This window comes from Anas acuta, chromosome 15 (genome assembly GCF_963932015.1).
Source record: "Anas acuta chromosome 15, bAnaAcu1.1, whole genome shotgun sequence".
Taxonomy (NCBI): Eukaryota; Metazoa; Chordata; class Aves; order Anseriformes; family Anatidae; genus Anas; species Anas acuta.
Window position 1 is genome coordinate 3754009 of NC_088993.1, and position 17699 is coordinate 3771707.

The 17699-nt window shown below is 35.8% G+C and overlaps 1 protein-coding gene across 30 annotated transcripts in view; it reads left to right on the forward strand.

Annotated features, from left to right (window-relative positions):
• Positions 1-17699, forward strand: part of RBFOX1 (RNA binding fox-1 homolog 1) — an 881332-nt gene that overhangs the window by 457829 nt on the left and 405804 nt on the right. For 24 of the 30 annotated variants that reach the window (XM_068698951.1, XM_068698956.1, XM_068698945.1 and 21 more), the window contains one exon: positions 416-457. The exons of 4 other annotated variants lie outside the window; for them this stretch is intronic. In XM_068698951.1, the coding sequence (XP_068555052.1) occupies positions 416-457 (42 nt within the window). Of the gene's footprint in view, positions 1-415; positions 458-17699 lie in introns of those variants that run through there. 2 more of the 30 variants (XM_068698968.1, XM_068698962.1) reach the window with 2 other exon arrangements.

Consider the following 17699-nt stretch of genomic DNA (forward strand, 5'->3'; position numbering starts at 1 on the left):
TATATCTTAAAGTGTGCTGTGAACATGTAACAGTATCTTAGTAGGGGGATATTCAGAAATATAACAAAGACTTAATATAAAATACAGGAAAAAAATTAAAGCTTTTCCCTGAGCTGAACTCTCAATGAGACCTTTAAAAGTATTAATGTACTTAAGCTTCAAAAACATTTGTATTTCAGACTTGTGGTGGGTTCTGGTGTTAATCTACTTTTAACCTTTGTAAATCAAAATAGCAAGTGAAAAAAATAATGCCTTTTCTGCGGTGATGATTCTGTCCAGATCCACAATTATATATTGTGTTAAGAGTCATTTCTGTGTTTCTAGCATTTATTCATGTCAGCTGTGTAGACCCAGCAGCTTTGTTGCTGCAAGAATACTATGCTTTCAAAGTTGTTTATCTTCTTTCCTCTTTTAGAGTTCAAAGCAACAGATGAGTTGTGAAAAAGACCAACAAAGGGTAAGTGCAGTGACTTCCAAAATGTTCTTTTAATTTAAAACATTAAGCAGAATCTAGTTTCTGCTGTTGACCATGAGATGGACTGCTTCTTTATTATTATAATTTAAGAGATGAACATAGTTACTCAGCTTATTTCTTGCCTGTTGGTGAATATTGTAAATATCTCAATATAAAAGAGTTACAATAGATACAGGGTGTTCTTCAATAGTTTAATTAGACTAGGTAGTAAATAGATCTAAAAGTCACCATATTCCACAGACTTCCTCCACTACAAGACTGTTCCAAACAAGTAGACTCTGTCCTTTGGCTTGTTTAAGTAGTGCTTTCCGATAGAAATTAATTCTAAGAATATGAGGGAACTGGAGTATCTCAGTGTGTGTATTGGTTGCATATAAGCTGTAAACCAGATGGAGTTCCTGAATCCATCTTGTGGATCTTTGCTTTTCCCCCGTTCCTAAATCACAGTGACTGTTCTAAGGAGTTTTCAGACCCTGCTCCATTTAAATTCCAAATATGTTATGTATCTCTACAGATGAGTATACTTGTGCAACTGATTGATTCTAATGTTTGTTTGGAAAGACATAAAAGTTTTTTGGAGGAAAAAAAAAAAAAAGCTTTTGTGTAGTCTAGGAATTGCTTAGTTGGGTCATCATTGCTTAGTTGAACTATATTTATATGATGGGTATTTTCTTGAAATCCCATGTTCAATTTGAGAGGGGGTGGCAGGCCTGAAGGAAGTATACTTTAAGTGTTTGTGTTTAAGAAAAAAATATTTTTGAAAAGAGAAATGGTATTTTTTCTTGTTTGCAATTTACTAAGCACCAGCAATGCCTTCATGACCTACAAGTATAATGAGTGTACTCTAGTTCACTATATTCATTTCGTCAATATATGTAAATGCTTCACCTGGTCTTAACCATATTTGCAATATGATTTTTGGTAAACAAGTTATGCAAGAATAATTCATCACATACTGTTCTTGATTTCTTTCTTGCTAATCTGTGACTGAATTGCTATTGTAGTGAAGCTGGAGTGAGGAGGTTTTGTTTTATCAATAGTCATGTCTCAACAGAGCAGCTGTTAAAATAAAGATATTGCTGTAGTACGTGAAGGACAGTCTTTTCTTGAAGTAGGGGTGCCACAGGAACAAAGAATGTTTTATTTTTTTTTTTTTATTAAGTTTTCTTCTTTCAATGAAGAAGAAAAGCACTTGGAAATATAATGGGAGAAGCCCTCCAACTCTTTGTTCAAGTAAATATGTGCTTTTTCTAATTAATGAATAATGAGATGCAGTAAGAGTTTAATGTATCTGTCTATTCCAGTGTTACACATTACTAACAATCTGCTCAGTGCTTACTTAAAATGTCTTTATGTCATATCAAAATGTGCCTCTTCATGACACGCGAAGAATTAAGGAAAAAATACATTGCTAACCTACTAAGATTAGGTACATCTCCTTCCACTGCATCTGTGATGTTACTTTTACATTAAATACAGTTATTAGTGTAGAAGACACCAACTCTTGCTGAAGCTGGAAAGCGGTGAAAGCAGCACACCACCCCACAGAGCCAGGGGTTGTGGCCGCAGCATAAAAAGCATAGCCTCCGAGAGGCCTCACACAATGGCGGGAGCAGCAATTACAGGGCCAAGCATGGTAGAGCCGTTCCTTTTACTGCATGGTTTTCAGACACCCAAACTTTGCCCAGAATCAGCCTAGTTCACAGCAGCTCATCTACAAAAGGCCCCAGTGAAATTTCAGTATGCTGTGTGGGGAGGGCCTGTGTTAGTGATAGTTCAGTGCTGGCACCTTGGCCCTTCTTCAGTCGTGCTAAGAGCCCTCTGGTGCCAGGTTCTCTGTATTTGGCACTCTTGAGCTGTCACTTGACCATTCTCTCACTTCAAGGCTTGTTTCCCAAGTAGTCAGTGCTATCAAAGAAACGTTAAGGAAATGTGTAATTGTCTGAGTTAGATTTTTCAGGCCCGCAGCATTTTCTTTTGGCATTTGTGACCTGGGGTTTGTGGGTGAGAGGGTCTCTTCACAACAAAATACTGTTTGAGTCTGACTGAAAGAATTGGAATATAACAAGAGAACAGGGTTAAAACAACAAAAGGCCAACATCTGTGTTTGTAAACTGAGGTAAAACTAGATTACCTTGATATCTTGCACCTCCTTCCTTGCTACATCAAGGGTGACAGTGTCTCTGACACTCTCCTTTTGTGACTTCCAGGTCATTCCTAAGTCCACAGAAGAAGGTCCAAAAGGAAGGCACTTTAGGAAAGTGTTGGCTAAAGCAAAATAGTGCAAATAAATAATTAGATAATGTGTAGTTATAGAGAGCAATATCCAAGTGTTACCATAATCATTTACTCACATAATGTTTCTCACCTCTTATTTGTTTACTGACTTCTAACGGCAAAGAAGAGACTCACTGTTCTGGAATAAAGCGTTTAACATAATGAAACGGTTACTCGTATTGGAGTCTCTCACCATTTTATATTATATTAGCAGTGAATGGCAATTCTGATAATTAAGCAAGTATGTTACTTTAACCCTTTTTGTTTCAAGCTTTGAAAATGACATAGACCATAAGCAGGTAACTTATTTACGTTGCCAACCTGCCACTATTCCCAGCTAGGCTTTAAGGTTTATATCTGAATGGCTTACATGAGAATTTATAAAATCTGTACATTGGCTGCAGTGGAAAGCTATAGGAATTTTATCAATAACACAGCGGGGGTTTTTTGTTTGTTCATTTTTACTTTTTTTTTTTTTTTTTTTCAATTTGGATATATAATGTGTTGACTTTGGCATATCTTCGTCTGATTTAAAACAAAATTTGAAAAAGCATTTCTGCCATTTTTGAAGATTTTCCTTCCTTGGAAATGATTTGATTTACTGTGTAATGCCTGCAATGTTCATAAATCTTTTTTATATCATTCTGTAATTTCTTATCTTTTTGCTTTCTCTTCTGGTTTCATTTAAATCAAGTTGTACTAAAAACTAATAAATGTGTCTCTAAAGGGAATTTGGCCCCTCAGTATCATTCTGTCCAACTCCCCTGCTGTTTGTCAATATGACTTTTAAAGAAAGTAATGATACTGTTCAGTCCGCCTGGTTCTGTTTTCTGTTCTCCAATCCTGAATTATAAATCCCTTCTTTGACAGATATACCCTATTCTCTTCTCTGACTCTTCCCTACTGCCACTTACTTTTTTATGAGTTGCTGTGTGGAGCTTAATGTAATTGTCATTCTGATGCATTATAAATGACCTCTAAAGACACACACCTCACATCTTGCTCAAAATAATTTAAAAATGCTTTTGTTGTCATAACTAGGGCTAAAACCAGACTTTTTGAAACATGAACAATAGATCTTATTCAAGGCTGTGAAGAGAACTAGGATGCCAGCCTTAGGTGGAAGTAAGCCGTAGTTCATAAAGGTACAAAAAAGCATAGTGACAGCTTCCAGAAATCTATCTACTGCTTTTACTGAACCTTCTGTATTGTTTTGACTATAACTTGGGATTATAATTTTTATTATAACATAAGGACATTGTTTAAATTTATAGACTAATTTAAACCTTGCTAAGTTTTACCCAACCTTCCTTTCAACTATGAAATTATTTTTCATTATGAACTTAATATAATTGTTTAAATTGAACTTCTGTGTCTGTATTTGCATGCATGATTTTGGTGTATAAAGTAATGCACTTGGTCCTTCTGCAGCAATACTTCATGAACACTCTGCGGTGGGCATAGAACACTTTTAAGCTCTAATGTTAAGGGGGTTTATAAATGTTCCTGTGAATACTAATAAGGTCTAATGGTAAATGGTGTGATTAACTTCCCTGATCTGAAATTTTAAGTGACCTAGTTGTTGCTCTAATTAACAGCTTCTTCCACATACACTTATTATCAGGATGCATTATATGCTGCCTGAGTTCCTTCTCTGCTCTGGAATATGTGAAGGACAGGACCCTACTACTACTACTCTGATTTTCAAGGAGATAAAAGGAATTTTTGTCTTGTCTTTAATGCCAGAAAGGAAATAAGCTGTGACATGTAGCCAAAAATGTTTTAAGTATGAAATTAAATTTGCCAGGTAGATGGAAAGAGGGAAAACAAAAGAAAATCCATTTATGGACTTATGGCTTAAATAACCATAATCCTACAATGATGAGCTTTCTTTTTGTCTTCATTCAGTGCCTTAATTCATCTTTATTTTTCAAAAACTTTGCAAAGAAACTTTTTGAAGCTCATCATCGTGGTATTAACATTCTTTGATGATATTTGTGTATAATATTCCTCTGATTTACTAAGGAAGGTAAACCGTAAGTCAGTGACAGATGCTGATTTTTTAATCAGTTTGAGCTGAGGGGAAACAAAACAACTGGAGAAGACAAGAGGATCAGGTTGGAAGTGATTTGTGAAGGAGATGTTATTTTTGAGCACTTACTGAAATAATTTTCTATGGTGATAGCAAAGCAGAAGTTATGTGGTGGTTAGCAAAAGTACCAGTGTTTTTGACCTCTACCTTATCCCACACTGAATCAGTGAAAAGAGCAGGTATTTAAACCTGTTCTACGAGTCAATGCTGTCTTGTCTTGTTACCAGAAAGCTATGGAGTAATTCATAGCATTTCTGCAAAATGGGCAGCTAGTTCTGATCATTAATGACAATCTTGCTTATTTTCTTTTCCTTCTGATAATCTCTTGATTGCATTCACAAACAATGTGTGTACATTTTACCTGGAAGAGTAATCTGGAACTACCCAATCTTATACATTTATTTTTTAAAGGGAAAACAGCTTAAAGAGGAAAAGCTGGAATATGCTAGAATAGAGGTGGATTAATCTGATGCGTGTTAATTAGTCATCCTTTTGTTAAAATTTACATAGCTCATGCTGCATCAGACATGCAAGTCAAGTGACTCAAAATTGATCCTTTAACTTCTACAGAGATTCGTGTAGTGAGCTATATATGTCATCATCTGTGTAGGTGTATGGTAAAATACAGGTAGGTGAGATTAGTAAGTCATTTTATTTCTGGTTCCTGGTCTGTATTACACATGGACATAGTATTCGAGTAGTCTTACTCACAATCTTATGGCCTGCATTCCCTGTAGTTCCATAAAGAGTAACATGAGATATTTTAGGTACAAACAAAAATAAAAAAATAAAGAACTAAAGAAGTATAAAGAATAAAAGGTTTTTAAATTGTTCCACCAAACTTTTTTTTTTTTTTTGGGGGGTGGGGAGAGAGGAGAGTTGATTGTAGGGGTGTGATCTCATTTAAATTTTCATCTAATTTGGAATTATTGCAGGCAGAAAAAGGTTCACTGAGATAAAATGCAATTTCAGTCATATTTGCTAATGTAGCACAACTACTTGCTGGTGTTTTTTGTTATACTTTTCTAGGAGCTTTCCCCAAAATAGTAGCTTCCTTAAGATAAGACAGAACTCCGGTTTGTTGTTTGATAAGCATGGTCACTATCAAAAAATAAGAATGACTGAGTACTGAAGTCATGATTCATGATTCAAGTACTGAAAATGATTCCTGCTTAAAGTGACATACCCTTTCACTGTGCTGTTATCCTCTTAAAATACTAATTGCTAATAATATGGTCCTTTGATAATGAGAATAAAGAACATTTGCAGCACTTTGCTTTGAAACATAATGATGGTTAAGTTAACTCAGGTGTGTGTGTGTGTGTGTTTTTTTTTCTGTTTGTTTGGTTTTTTAAACATCTTTAAGAAATAGTAAAAAAAAAAAAAAAAAAAAAGCTTTTAATTATGTCTCTTGTCTCTGCTATTGATGGAATGCCATTTAGAAGACCTGTGTTTCCTTTTCTGCTGTTGTTTTCATGTCTGATGAGCTTAAGATAATGTATTTACATATTCCAAAGGACTCGAGCTTCATCAATTTTATTAAGAGAGTGAGAGATTTACCTATCAAAACTACCTAAGTTTTCTTGCAAGGATTGTTGAAATACATCAGCAGTCAAAATATGTCCTGTAAACCACTTGGCTTAATGACTGTAATATGTCAATACTGTATAGTTCAGAGCTCCGTGATTAGTATGTATTTGTAGGGTATCATAAGTAAGAGTTAAACCTGAGTTATGCTCCTTTTGAAAACACACAGAGAGCCCATACAAATTCTGGATGAATTTGAGAGGTCATCTTAGGAAAAAAAAAAAAAAAAAAAAAAAAAAGGGGGATAAGCACCACTGAGCACTACACAACTTTTCAATTTTTTTACCTTTCTTGATATATATTTATATTAGTATGGTATTGGTATTAGGGTTAGTATCCTTTTTTTTTTTTTTAAACGGTCGTTCTGACAATGTCTTAAAAATACACTGCTATTTTTTGCAATCTATTTTAAATTGCAGTAATGGGTGACATGGAAGGTGATTTTAGAGTCAGTGGTATAACAAAAGAAGTCAGTAAGTTTGAGATGTTTGTCAGCTTGTTTGTCCTCAGAGAGACAAGTCTTGATTTTTTAGAGCATATGGTATGCTACAGTGGATAGCCTTATATCTTGTCTCTCTTTCTTGTCTTTTATTTGTTTGTTTTGTTTTGTTTTGTTTTTTTGCTGTGTGTTTCCACAAAGTCTTTCTGGTTTGAGTTGTGTGTCTTTTGCTGGGCAGGGAGGGTTCATACTATTTATTTTTCTGGTAGGGCTGACTGTAAAAACTGAACAAGCTTTTCAGTTGTAGGTCGCTGGGGAGAGGGCTGGTTTATTAACATACTCATTGGTCACACTGAATGGTGGATTTCTATACTTGTTATGTCATATATTGAATAACTGACAGACTGACCAGATTATAGGGAGAACAAGACAGATATTGAGTGTATTATATTAAATGAAAAAGTAATATTTTACATCAACAATCCAAATTATGTAGTGTTATGGGGACATATATTCAGTGGGCCACATTGACTCCTTGAACCAATATTGTTTAAAGTAGAGAGAATGAAGGAATATTGATTGTAATATGGCCATCATGTTCTAGTATTGATGATATCTATTGTCTTTTTTATGTTCTGTGAAATCGTTCTACACCTTACTTCTTTAAAATCAGATTACTTCTCTACTCAAGTATTTAATTATGCTTTTTTAAGCAGTTGCCAATTTCTTTCAAAGCAGCAAAATTGCAATGTTAATCCTAAACAAAAAAAGGGACACACACTGTATATACGTATATACCCACAGGCACAAACACCTGTATTATTATATAAAATATAGTTTTCTAACTATAGTCAACTTTTTTTTTTTTAGTCAACTACAAATTTAATCATTCAGACTTGTAGTTGACATTTGAAAGAGTATATATCCAACACTGACTATATAAAAGGTGAATTCTTGGCTTTTGATATGCCAGCATTTTACAATAACTATATAGTTGTTCTTAGTTTCCTGATTTTTTTTTTATTTACTTATTATTTTTTAAAGTAAGAGAACCTGGGCAGTAATTGTGTTCTGTTGTTCTATTCCACAGCAAAATCCCAAGTCACACTGAAAGCCAAGCCCTTCTGTATGTTCAACAGAAATGGTTTTCTTAGAACACAATCCCAAGCAACAGTACATAATTTCCAGGAAGCAGGACAGAAAAATAAAAATAAGGTACTCCAAAAGAAAAAGTTAAAAAAGCAAAAATCGGTTGTTTATCAAGTTGAACCATTATGGACTTTTTGACTGAAGCAGAGTACTATTTCTATTTTTAGAAGACAAATGAAGGTAGTAATTTTTCAAAATGCTTTTATTTTTATTTTAATTGAAGCAAGAACATATCATAAAGAAAAAACAATATTTTTTTCTCTTTTTAGCAAAGCGTTGCAACAAAACTTTGGAGAAAATTATGTTAGCTGACAGTTTTGCACTTTTCGTTATGTTTGCAGAGGCAGTTGCTGTAGTAAGATCAGCAAACACCTCTGCTACACAGAGCTGTTTGATGCTTCCTGATGTATCCTAGTGAAGGGCAATCCTGGACAGTGTAACCTGCACTGCAGGAGCCTGATTATTTAGGAAATTGGTATGTTTTAACCACAAAGCCTACATTGTGTCTTCAGTATTTCAAACTTTTGTAAATTCCCACAAGATGTCCCTGTGTCCAGAACAGGTATAAATTGCATGGAATCCCACCTCCCTGCAATGTTGAGAAACAGCTTTGGAAAAAAGTTAATAAACAAATTAATAAATAATAATAAACAAGATAATAATAATTAAATAATAATAAATAAATAAGAAGGTCATAATCTGTCCTTGTTATTCACATTGGGATTTTTTTACGCCTTTAGTTGTCCTCTTCATTTAAATGAGGTTAAAATAAAACTTACATGAAAGTAAATAGGCATATGCGTGTTGAAAAAATATTATGGAGTTATTAGTTTTAATTACCTTCACATTTTAAAAATATTTTTAAATTATTTAAGTGAAATTGACAAAAACAAACAACAACAACAAAAGAGGTACAGAAATGCTAGTGCAAATAAGAATACTATGAGAAGACATGTCTCAGTTATACCTGGGGAAAAAAAGGTCTCTCCTACTGCTGGTGTATAAAGCCTTGATGATCTCCCCCAAAATACAGAGCAGGTGGATTTTTTTCTGAATGGATTTATTTCTACCGCATATGGAAAAGTTTGTCAAGTTACTAAGGCAGTTCATCACCAGAGCAACACATGACAATAACATCAGTACTGCCAGGACTGACATGTGCACTGCCGGGAGAAAAAAGGTCTCCTAAGTCAAACCTAAAATTAAAAATGAATATAACAGCCTTAAGGAACTGATGATGAAGTCCCTGCAAATCACCATCCTAAAATCAGCAGTCTCTGTCACTGAAATGGGGTGACTCCCATTGGAGCTTGATCTGTTGGATATCTTTGAGAAAGTTGTTGTGTTTTAGATGCCACAGTATCCCTAGAGAAAAAAAGGAATAATAATAATAAGGTAGCTGAAAAAGTACATGAAATTTGAGAAAATTCCTTCCTTTCTATAAGAAATTAAATGATGCGGCCTACAAAACATCTTCAGAATGTCCTTATTGAGACCATGAATTAAGGAATAGTTCTCTGCATGTTGGATTTGGTTGGGATTTCAGATTCAGAAAAATAATTTATATATTTATTTTATCTTTATTTGGATTTATGCCTGTGAAAAATGCTGATGCTGTTAAAGGAAGAGGGACAATTCTGTTAAGTTTTTAACTCCAGATTAGGTCATTTATTGTTTTATTCAACTGTATTTTTCTTTCCTGTTTCTCTTTTGAAGAGGAAACAGAATAAGAACTCTCAAACTAATAAACCTCTGGTCTATTTTGCAAAGGTCCAAATACTGCCATTTATAACAGCACTAGAAGGTTTTGGATCGCCATTACAGATAGTATAAAACTTTTGTAAAAAAGCCAGTCTGAACAATGAAGACTACTAGCACAGCAATAGGACAGCTATTGCTATAGTCAGAATAACAGAGATTTTCTTTTACAAAGAACTTTGCAAAACATAGTGGCTTCAATTCCTAAGCATGTTCTTAATGCTTTAACAACTTTAATATTTTTTTAATCATTTTTTAATATTTTTTTTTTCTCCTTCAAGTATCTGAAACGGACTTCACCTCCTGTTCCAATATTAGGGTGACTTTAGGCTAAATTTGTGTTGCAAAAAATATAATGTAACTTTAGGTATGGAATCGGTATCTATATCTTTTAATGCTACTTTCAATATTGACTTTGGAGTAAGTACATAAATGCTTGTAAGCAGAATAGGTGAAGTAATTCTAAAATTCATTTTATTCTTCCTGAACAGAGAAACTGTGAAAAGATAACTGCCAAAATATCAATTCAATTCAATACAAATTAGAGCAGGGTTGATCGCTTGGGCAAGTTACTTGAGGTAGCTTTTTTTTGTAAGAAATCAATACAAATTTTGGAAAATATGTTCTCCATTGTGTTGAGAAAGATCAGAGTGGAAAAGAATGACCAAAATAAAAGGTAAAGATTGCTGGTAAAGATTACAGTATCCATGCATGGCCCTAGTACAGCCTACTTTTTTTTTTTTTAATTATTCTCCTTTCCACTCCAGATGAAGAGATAGTGTGTATTTTTATACTTGTAAAATGATATCCAGAAGATCCAATTTATAAACCAGGAAGCTGAGGAAAGTAAAAATGCTTTGCTGATTTGAAACATGCTTTGTTCTTTCTCACCCCCTCAAGCTGACCTTGATTTAAGAATGTTTTTCCCCCCCACATCTCTTCACTGCTGTCTATTTTGAAGCTTTGCTCACCTGTGTTATCTTTAAGGAGAGTGTGGCTTTGGCAGTGGGGAGAGAGGTAGAAAATCTACATACATTACTGGCATCTATCATGTTGCACTAATTCGGGTCCAGAGAAGGGCAACGAAGCTGGTGAGGGGCCTGGAGAACAAGTCCTACGAGGAGCAGCTGAGGGAGCTGGGCTTGTTCAGCCTGGAGAAGAGGAGGCTCAGGGGTGACCTTATTGCTCTTTACAGATACCTTAAAGGAGGCTGTAGTGAGGTGGGGGTTGGTCTGTTCTCCCACGTGCCTGGTGACAGGACAAGGGGGAATGGGCTTAAGTTGCGCCAGGGGAGTTTTAGGTTGGATCTTAGGAAGAACTTCTTTACCGAAAGGATTGTTAGGCACTGGAACAGGCTGCCCAGGGAGGTGGTGGAGTCACCATCCCTGGAAGTCTTTAAAAGACGTTTAGATGTAGAGCTTAGGGATATGGTTTAGTGGGGACTGTTAGCGTTAGGTCAGAGGTTGGACTCGACGATCTTGAGGTCTCTTCCAACCTAGAAAATTCTGTGATTCTGTGAATACTGGAAATTTACATCCTTTTGGAGGGATGGCTAAAGATGTCTAAATATGTAATCAAATGCCATGTAGACTATTATCCATAGGTAATGGGCAAAATCAGAGAGATATACTGTGCTCATAGCTTCCCTGGGGCAGCCTGCAACATTCTTTTTCTTGCAGTGGTTGTCTCTTCCTTTGGATTCCTAAGATCTCTGTCAGTACAATACTGAAATACTTATTTGACAGCAGCTGCCTTCCAAAGAGCAAATAATTAATAGTTTTCATTACCTTGATTTAGTAATTTTCTCTGGTTGGTTTTCCCTACACGCTATGTAACATACCATATATTATCAGCCCATTTCTCCTTTTCTTGCCCCTCTTGAAACTATTGCTTTCTACAGCTGTTTGCATCATTGTTAAAAAACATTTATATAGCACATACATTGCAGGCACTTCACAAGCACAAAGTAAAATACCTTCATTACCCCAAAAAGTTTAAGGTTCAGATACATCCTTGATTTCTGGTGCACATTTTTACTTAAGACAATGGCATGGAAATTTTAAGGTAAATTAATGTAATCTCTCGTTTTATTCCCACAGTTTTTCATGATCAGATGATTGCAAGCTGTATACAACTGTATTTAACAGTTTATGATCTGAATAACTAATTGTTTGCTACTTACCATGGAGGTGTTGTAAACACATCTGCTAACTAATAATTCCAGGCACAGGTTTTTGTGCATAGACATTTACATCTAAAAGTTTCATGTGCTGGAAAAAATCCAGATTTGGGGCCATCTCTATTTCTCTCTCTCCTGCTCTCACCTTTCATTTTTTTTCTTAATACCATAGCTGTTTTTTCCATTCTTTTTAATGAAAACTCTCAAGACTTTGTATGTGTTATTGCTTAATACCCCAGAAAAATTCTGACAGCATATTCTGTAATGAGACCTTTTAAAAGGTTGTTCCTTCTATTTTGAAAACAGTAAGCAGTGTTGACTTTGCAATTTTCAGATTTAATGGCTGCAAAAACAAGAATAGTTTCCATAATCTATTCAGTACATTAAAATTAAGATACCTCTGACTGACCTGAAAAAGCCAAAATTGTTTTTTCACTGATTGCTTGTTTTGAAAAGATATTAGGGACTTATCATGCAAAACAGTACTGGGGTCCTGTTTTATTATCAGATGTCATGTTACTATTTTAGAGGAGTCTGTGACTTACAAGATACCAATTATATAATGATATGAAAAACATTGAATTTATTAGTATTCGCAGAAGTTTGTTCATAGTTCTTTTTTAATACTGGAAAATCAGTCTGTAGAATAGAAATGATTTATGTCGCTGGAACCAGAGGTGACATTAAAGGTCCATAGTGCTCATGAATCAGTGAACAGCAGTCAGTTCAAAAGGCAAATCATTATAAATAAATTCTACTAAAACGCTCCTTTGATAAATTCTTCATTGAGCTAGTTAGATCTTCCACTTCTTCCCTGCTACTGCTTTTGTGCTCCTGAAAACACCGTACAATCTCCTTCAGCAGTTCTACACCTCAATGAAGGGGGAGAGAAAAATCGAATGATGTGGAAGTTTTAAGGAGAAGCGTGAGGTCTCCTGCTATGAGGAGGGGCTCTTCACCAAAGCCAAAGGCCTATAATAAAAGAAGCATCTGAGAATCTTAATAAAATCAGCAGAGGTGGCATTGGTTCTTTTCGAACAAACCCTCAATAACACACCATAAATAACACATTTAAAATATAATAATAAAATGGATGAAATGGTAAAAGCACAGAAGTTACTGGAAACTATCTTATTAACACTTCTGTAAATGCTTAATCTGTTGAGCAACCTAATCTAGGGGAAGATGTCCCTGCCCACAGCAAGGAGGGTTGGAGCTGAGTGATCTTTAAAGGTCACTTCCAACACAAACCATCCAACGGTTCTCTGATTTGCTGGTTCTAAATTCTACCTAGATGCTTACCATATTCCCATATTGGTTTTTTTGCTCTCTTTTTGAAAGTAAAGCACAGCCTTGATACATAGCTCTGCACCTCTGGAGTACTGGAGCTCTCAACCAGCTGCACTACAAGGCCTTTGTCCTGCTTAGGCTGGTGCTGGACATACAGGGAGTGCACTGTCATGCCTTTGCCAGGTGGTGTCTGCTGTCCATTTGAAGAACAAGCAGAACAGGATTAGAATCTGTAACAGAGAAATAGGCTTCAAAGATGTATCTGAGGCCAAGAAAATTTCAGCATACGTTTGATTAGGTGTTCATACTCTGTGAATTGCATTTTTGAATTTGCAACTTCTGTAATTGTGGAAGACATAAATTCAGAACATTTATCTAATGTGGAGACACATCTGTGGGACAGGATCTGACACAGCCAGCATCTGAGTTTAATGCTCAGAGTGAAACAAGGCAGAATATCACCACAGGGTGGCCATGTGGACTTTTGTGCAATCTGGTGCTGCAGTGCTGGGGTCTCTGCCTGTGAAGAACTGCATTAATGAGCTCTACTCACTCAGAATTGCCTTCCTGGAAGTGTAGGTCATAATGGAAAAAAGTCTTGCTACTTCACTTTGCTCTGTACATAACATGTGCTTTGCTACACATGCTTATCGATGTTCTTTGCTGCTTTTCCATATTGACACATTAAATTTTGTATGCCAAAAGAAGTATCTTTTGAAATTATGCAATATTGTTTATTTGCAATGATTGCTTTGTAAAGGTAAAGTCCTGCTCTGTGAAAAGTGGTAAGAACCTGTGCTGCCTCGATCAGCATTTTGCAGTTTACCTCGTGTGTGGATCCCAACTGAGACTAATGTAGTACTAGAGAGAACGGGTGTTGTTACTTAAGGCTGTGGTCATAGAGATGCTGCTCCTTTTTCTTATGTGCACAGTTTTCTTTGAAGACAGAAGCCGGAGATGTTTGCTCTGCCAATTGCTGGTGCCCTCTTTCAGTCCAAGTCAAACAAAGTGTCAACAACCTTTTGTCATGGGGAATGCTTCAGAACTGTGGAATAATCTCAGGCTACATCAAAAGTTGCCACTGTGTTAGTGATTTGTCTGAGATAATGAGAGGTGTCACGGTGAAGAGCAATCACGCCTTGTGACGCTGCTGGAGAATTTCCCTCCTGAGGAAAGAAGCTCATTTCAATTTTCGCACATACTCAAAAGCAAGTATTTCCAACCTAAACTACCATTTTATTAAGAAGGGATCTATATCTTGAACTGAGAGTGAGATTATATTTTCAGAATTTCACTGTCTTCAGAGTAAGGTGCAATTTTATTCATTTTGTTTGGTTTCAATGGAGGTTCATGTGTATTTGCTGTTGGAATTAGCTACCTTTAGGTTTTGTTTCTGGGGAAAAAGTATCCAATGGATGTGAACCATGAACCCCTTAGGAGACTAGAAAATACATAGATTCAGAGCATCTTAGAACAGAGATTAAATATTTAGTGTACAGCCTGGATCCCTCCTAATGGAGAGTGTCTGGTGTAAGCATGGCATCCCTAATGTATTGCCAGCATAATAACTGAAAGAATGGGCTATAAATGTAAAGAGAGAATAGGGTGAGTACTTTGATTTCAGCCAAAAGAAGAGAATAGTATGGTAAGTGCACTCTAGAATAGTGATAGTGTGTGTGCAGAGAATCTAATTTCACATCGTTGACTGACATTTCTGATAGGACCAGAAGGCTATGTATGGGTGGGTGTCGTACAGGTTTGTTTGTTTCCTGCCTAGTTTCTTGGTCTTTTAGTGGCTGTGCAAGTGGGTAGAGAATTAGAGGGCTGACCTGTTTTATAATGCTTCATATATATAGGCAAAAGTATTCTAAATTTTAAGGTGCTGCTTGGCCTTTTGCAATGAGCTGCATACTCCCAACATGCTAAAGACCAGGAGGAAGTTTTGTTACTACTATTGAAATATTGGAGGGATATAGTGATCTGATTGCTATCATGGGAAAAGCAGTACAGAATTCCATTGTGTCAGTGTGATCCTTGGAGCAATGTTGAATGCATTTACCTGCTGTGTGTTTCTACAGCTACTGAACTATACAGCACTCCTGTAAATATAAGTACTTCTTTACAGGTAGTCATACTTAATTTTCTTTTAGAAATACATGTTCTTCAAAAACAATTTTAAACGTTTAAGAACAATTTTAAAAATTATAAATCCAGAGATGAGAGTTTGTACTTTTAAGGAATTGGCGTGAACAAGAACAGACTGTGGATAACTGCATGTAGATCCATTCACAGGCATGTTAAACTCTGAGGTGGCAGGAAGATACTCCTCCTGCCAGACTCCCAACAGCACTCTTTGCCTCGTTATGTCTCAGTTGACATGCTTTGGGCTCCTTCACGCCGTTTAAACTGATGGGCAGAAGTTTTCCAATATATCTGAAGTGATCTAAAAATCCTTTGAAAGCATTACTGCAAATCAGAAGATCCATTTGGTTCCAGTAAATGTCAATAGTTTCTGGAAAAACACAGTCTGAGAACTATTAAAGGGAAATGTTCAGTGAATCGCAAAAAAAAAAAAAAGGCCTATGAAGAATATATGCTGACATAAAGATGATGGAGAGAGTCCTACAAGACACGAAATGAAAGGCAGACAAAGATGCCCAAAGTGTTTCAGTGGTTGGGAAGGCAGCCAAAGATGCATTCATTTATTAAAGAACACCATCGAAACTTGCTTCCCTCAATGTACCATTAGTAGCTCCTTGAGCAGTCTCTGATTTCTATGAGAAAGAGAATAGGAATGTCAAACAAAACACCAATAGAAGACTTTTGAAGCCAGCTACTTCCCAGACCTATTGCAATGCCAGACCATCGCTTTGACTGTGCATGTTATTGGAGAGTTCAGTGTAAAGAATCTGTGGGGGATCACACGGATTGACATGCCTACTCATTTCAAAAATACCCTAGCAATTGCACAAGTAGTTCTTTCTCTCTCTCTCTCTCTCTCTTTTTTTTTTGTTTTCTTTGTTTTTCATTTTTCAATAATGATGTGATATACAAAAAAAATATCTTGAATGAGCAATCAGGAATCACCAGGTTAAAATGACATTCAGTTGTTTTGTTTCTTGAGTTAACTCAGTCCTGTTCTTGCAGACTGGTAATTTATCGGGAGTAGTTAGTGCAGTTAGCATAATATTTTTCTATTTCCACATATATCTGAATTCCATTCTGGTGTTTCTTTTCTCTTCCTCATTTACTCTCTGGATGTCCATGTGCTTAAGTTTTGTCCTTTCTACTCCTTTCTGTTCCCTTCTATTTCTAAAATAAAGCCTCCCATATCAATTTGTTTGACTCTAAAATGTCTTTTTGAATCCATCTCCTCCTTAATTCTGGTTCTCATTTGCACATACAAGCCAGTTTTTCCTGGTTTTCTTGAGGAGGAAGCAAGGGAAAGTTTGGTGTAGCACCATGTATGACTGCACTGTAGATATGATGTTTGAGGAAGTAGCTGTGGTCTTTCTGATATTGTGAGGAAAACAGTGGAGATCCTGGGCAGCCTTATTATATGGCCAATTGTGGCATTGTTCCCAAGACGACAAGACTTGAAGTTGCAGAGAAGTAGATTTTCTCCTTATTCTCACAGCTGTAATAGTGCTGCTGCTGAGGAAGAGGCGCGCTCTGAGCACAAATGGCTCTGCGACTGTGCATAGTGCACTGAATCAAAACAGTGGTAGAGCCCTCAGCTGAGAGACTGCTCCTAACTTGTTAAAAAACAAACAAACAAACAAGCAAGTGTGTCAATGAGATGTAGCATGAATTTGTTTTGTTAGATATATAGGCAGAAATAAGAACTGATAAGTTTTCTGTGATAAGTTCTGTACAATGGCTTTGCTGAAAGGTAGGCTGCTTCATGATTTACTGAACTATTATAAGTGATAAAACTGATCCATTTGTTATCATCCAGTGCATAAAGACTTCAGGGTTTAAGGAGCCTGCACTAAATAACAAAGCAATTTATAAACTCATAAACTGAAAATTACAGGGAAGTACTACTTAAGTCACTGGTAATAGCAACCTTTTATTGTATTACTGATGATTATCAAATCTCACTTTAGGAAAGCCATAGTTACTTTAAAAAGTCATGGACATAAACTTGTGTTAATATATTGTGCAGAGGCAAGGTGGGTTTTTTTTGTTTCTTTTTTTTTTTCTTGTTTTTATTTTTCATTTCAGATCCCTACATCAGCTGATGTGAACTGATTTATGCTTCTGAAGCCAGCTGAGGATTGGTCTTACTGGCTCTACTATTTGGTAGAAGATCTTTACCTAAAGCAAATTTGAGTGTAGTATCTTGAAGGGAGAATCTTTCTGTATTTCATTAAACACATAATAATTAGCAGTAGTTGGTTTCATATTAACTTGTCTTAAGGAGAATATAATGATGAAGCCTACTGTGAAG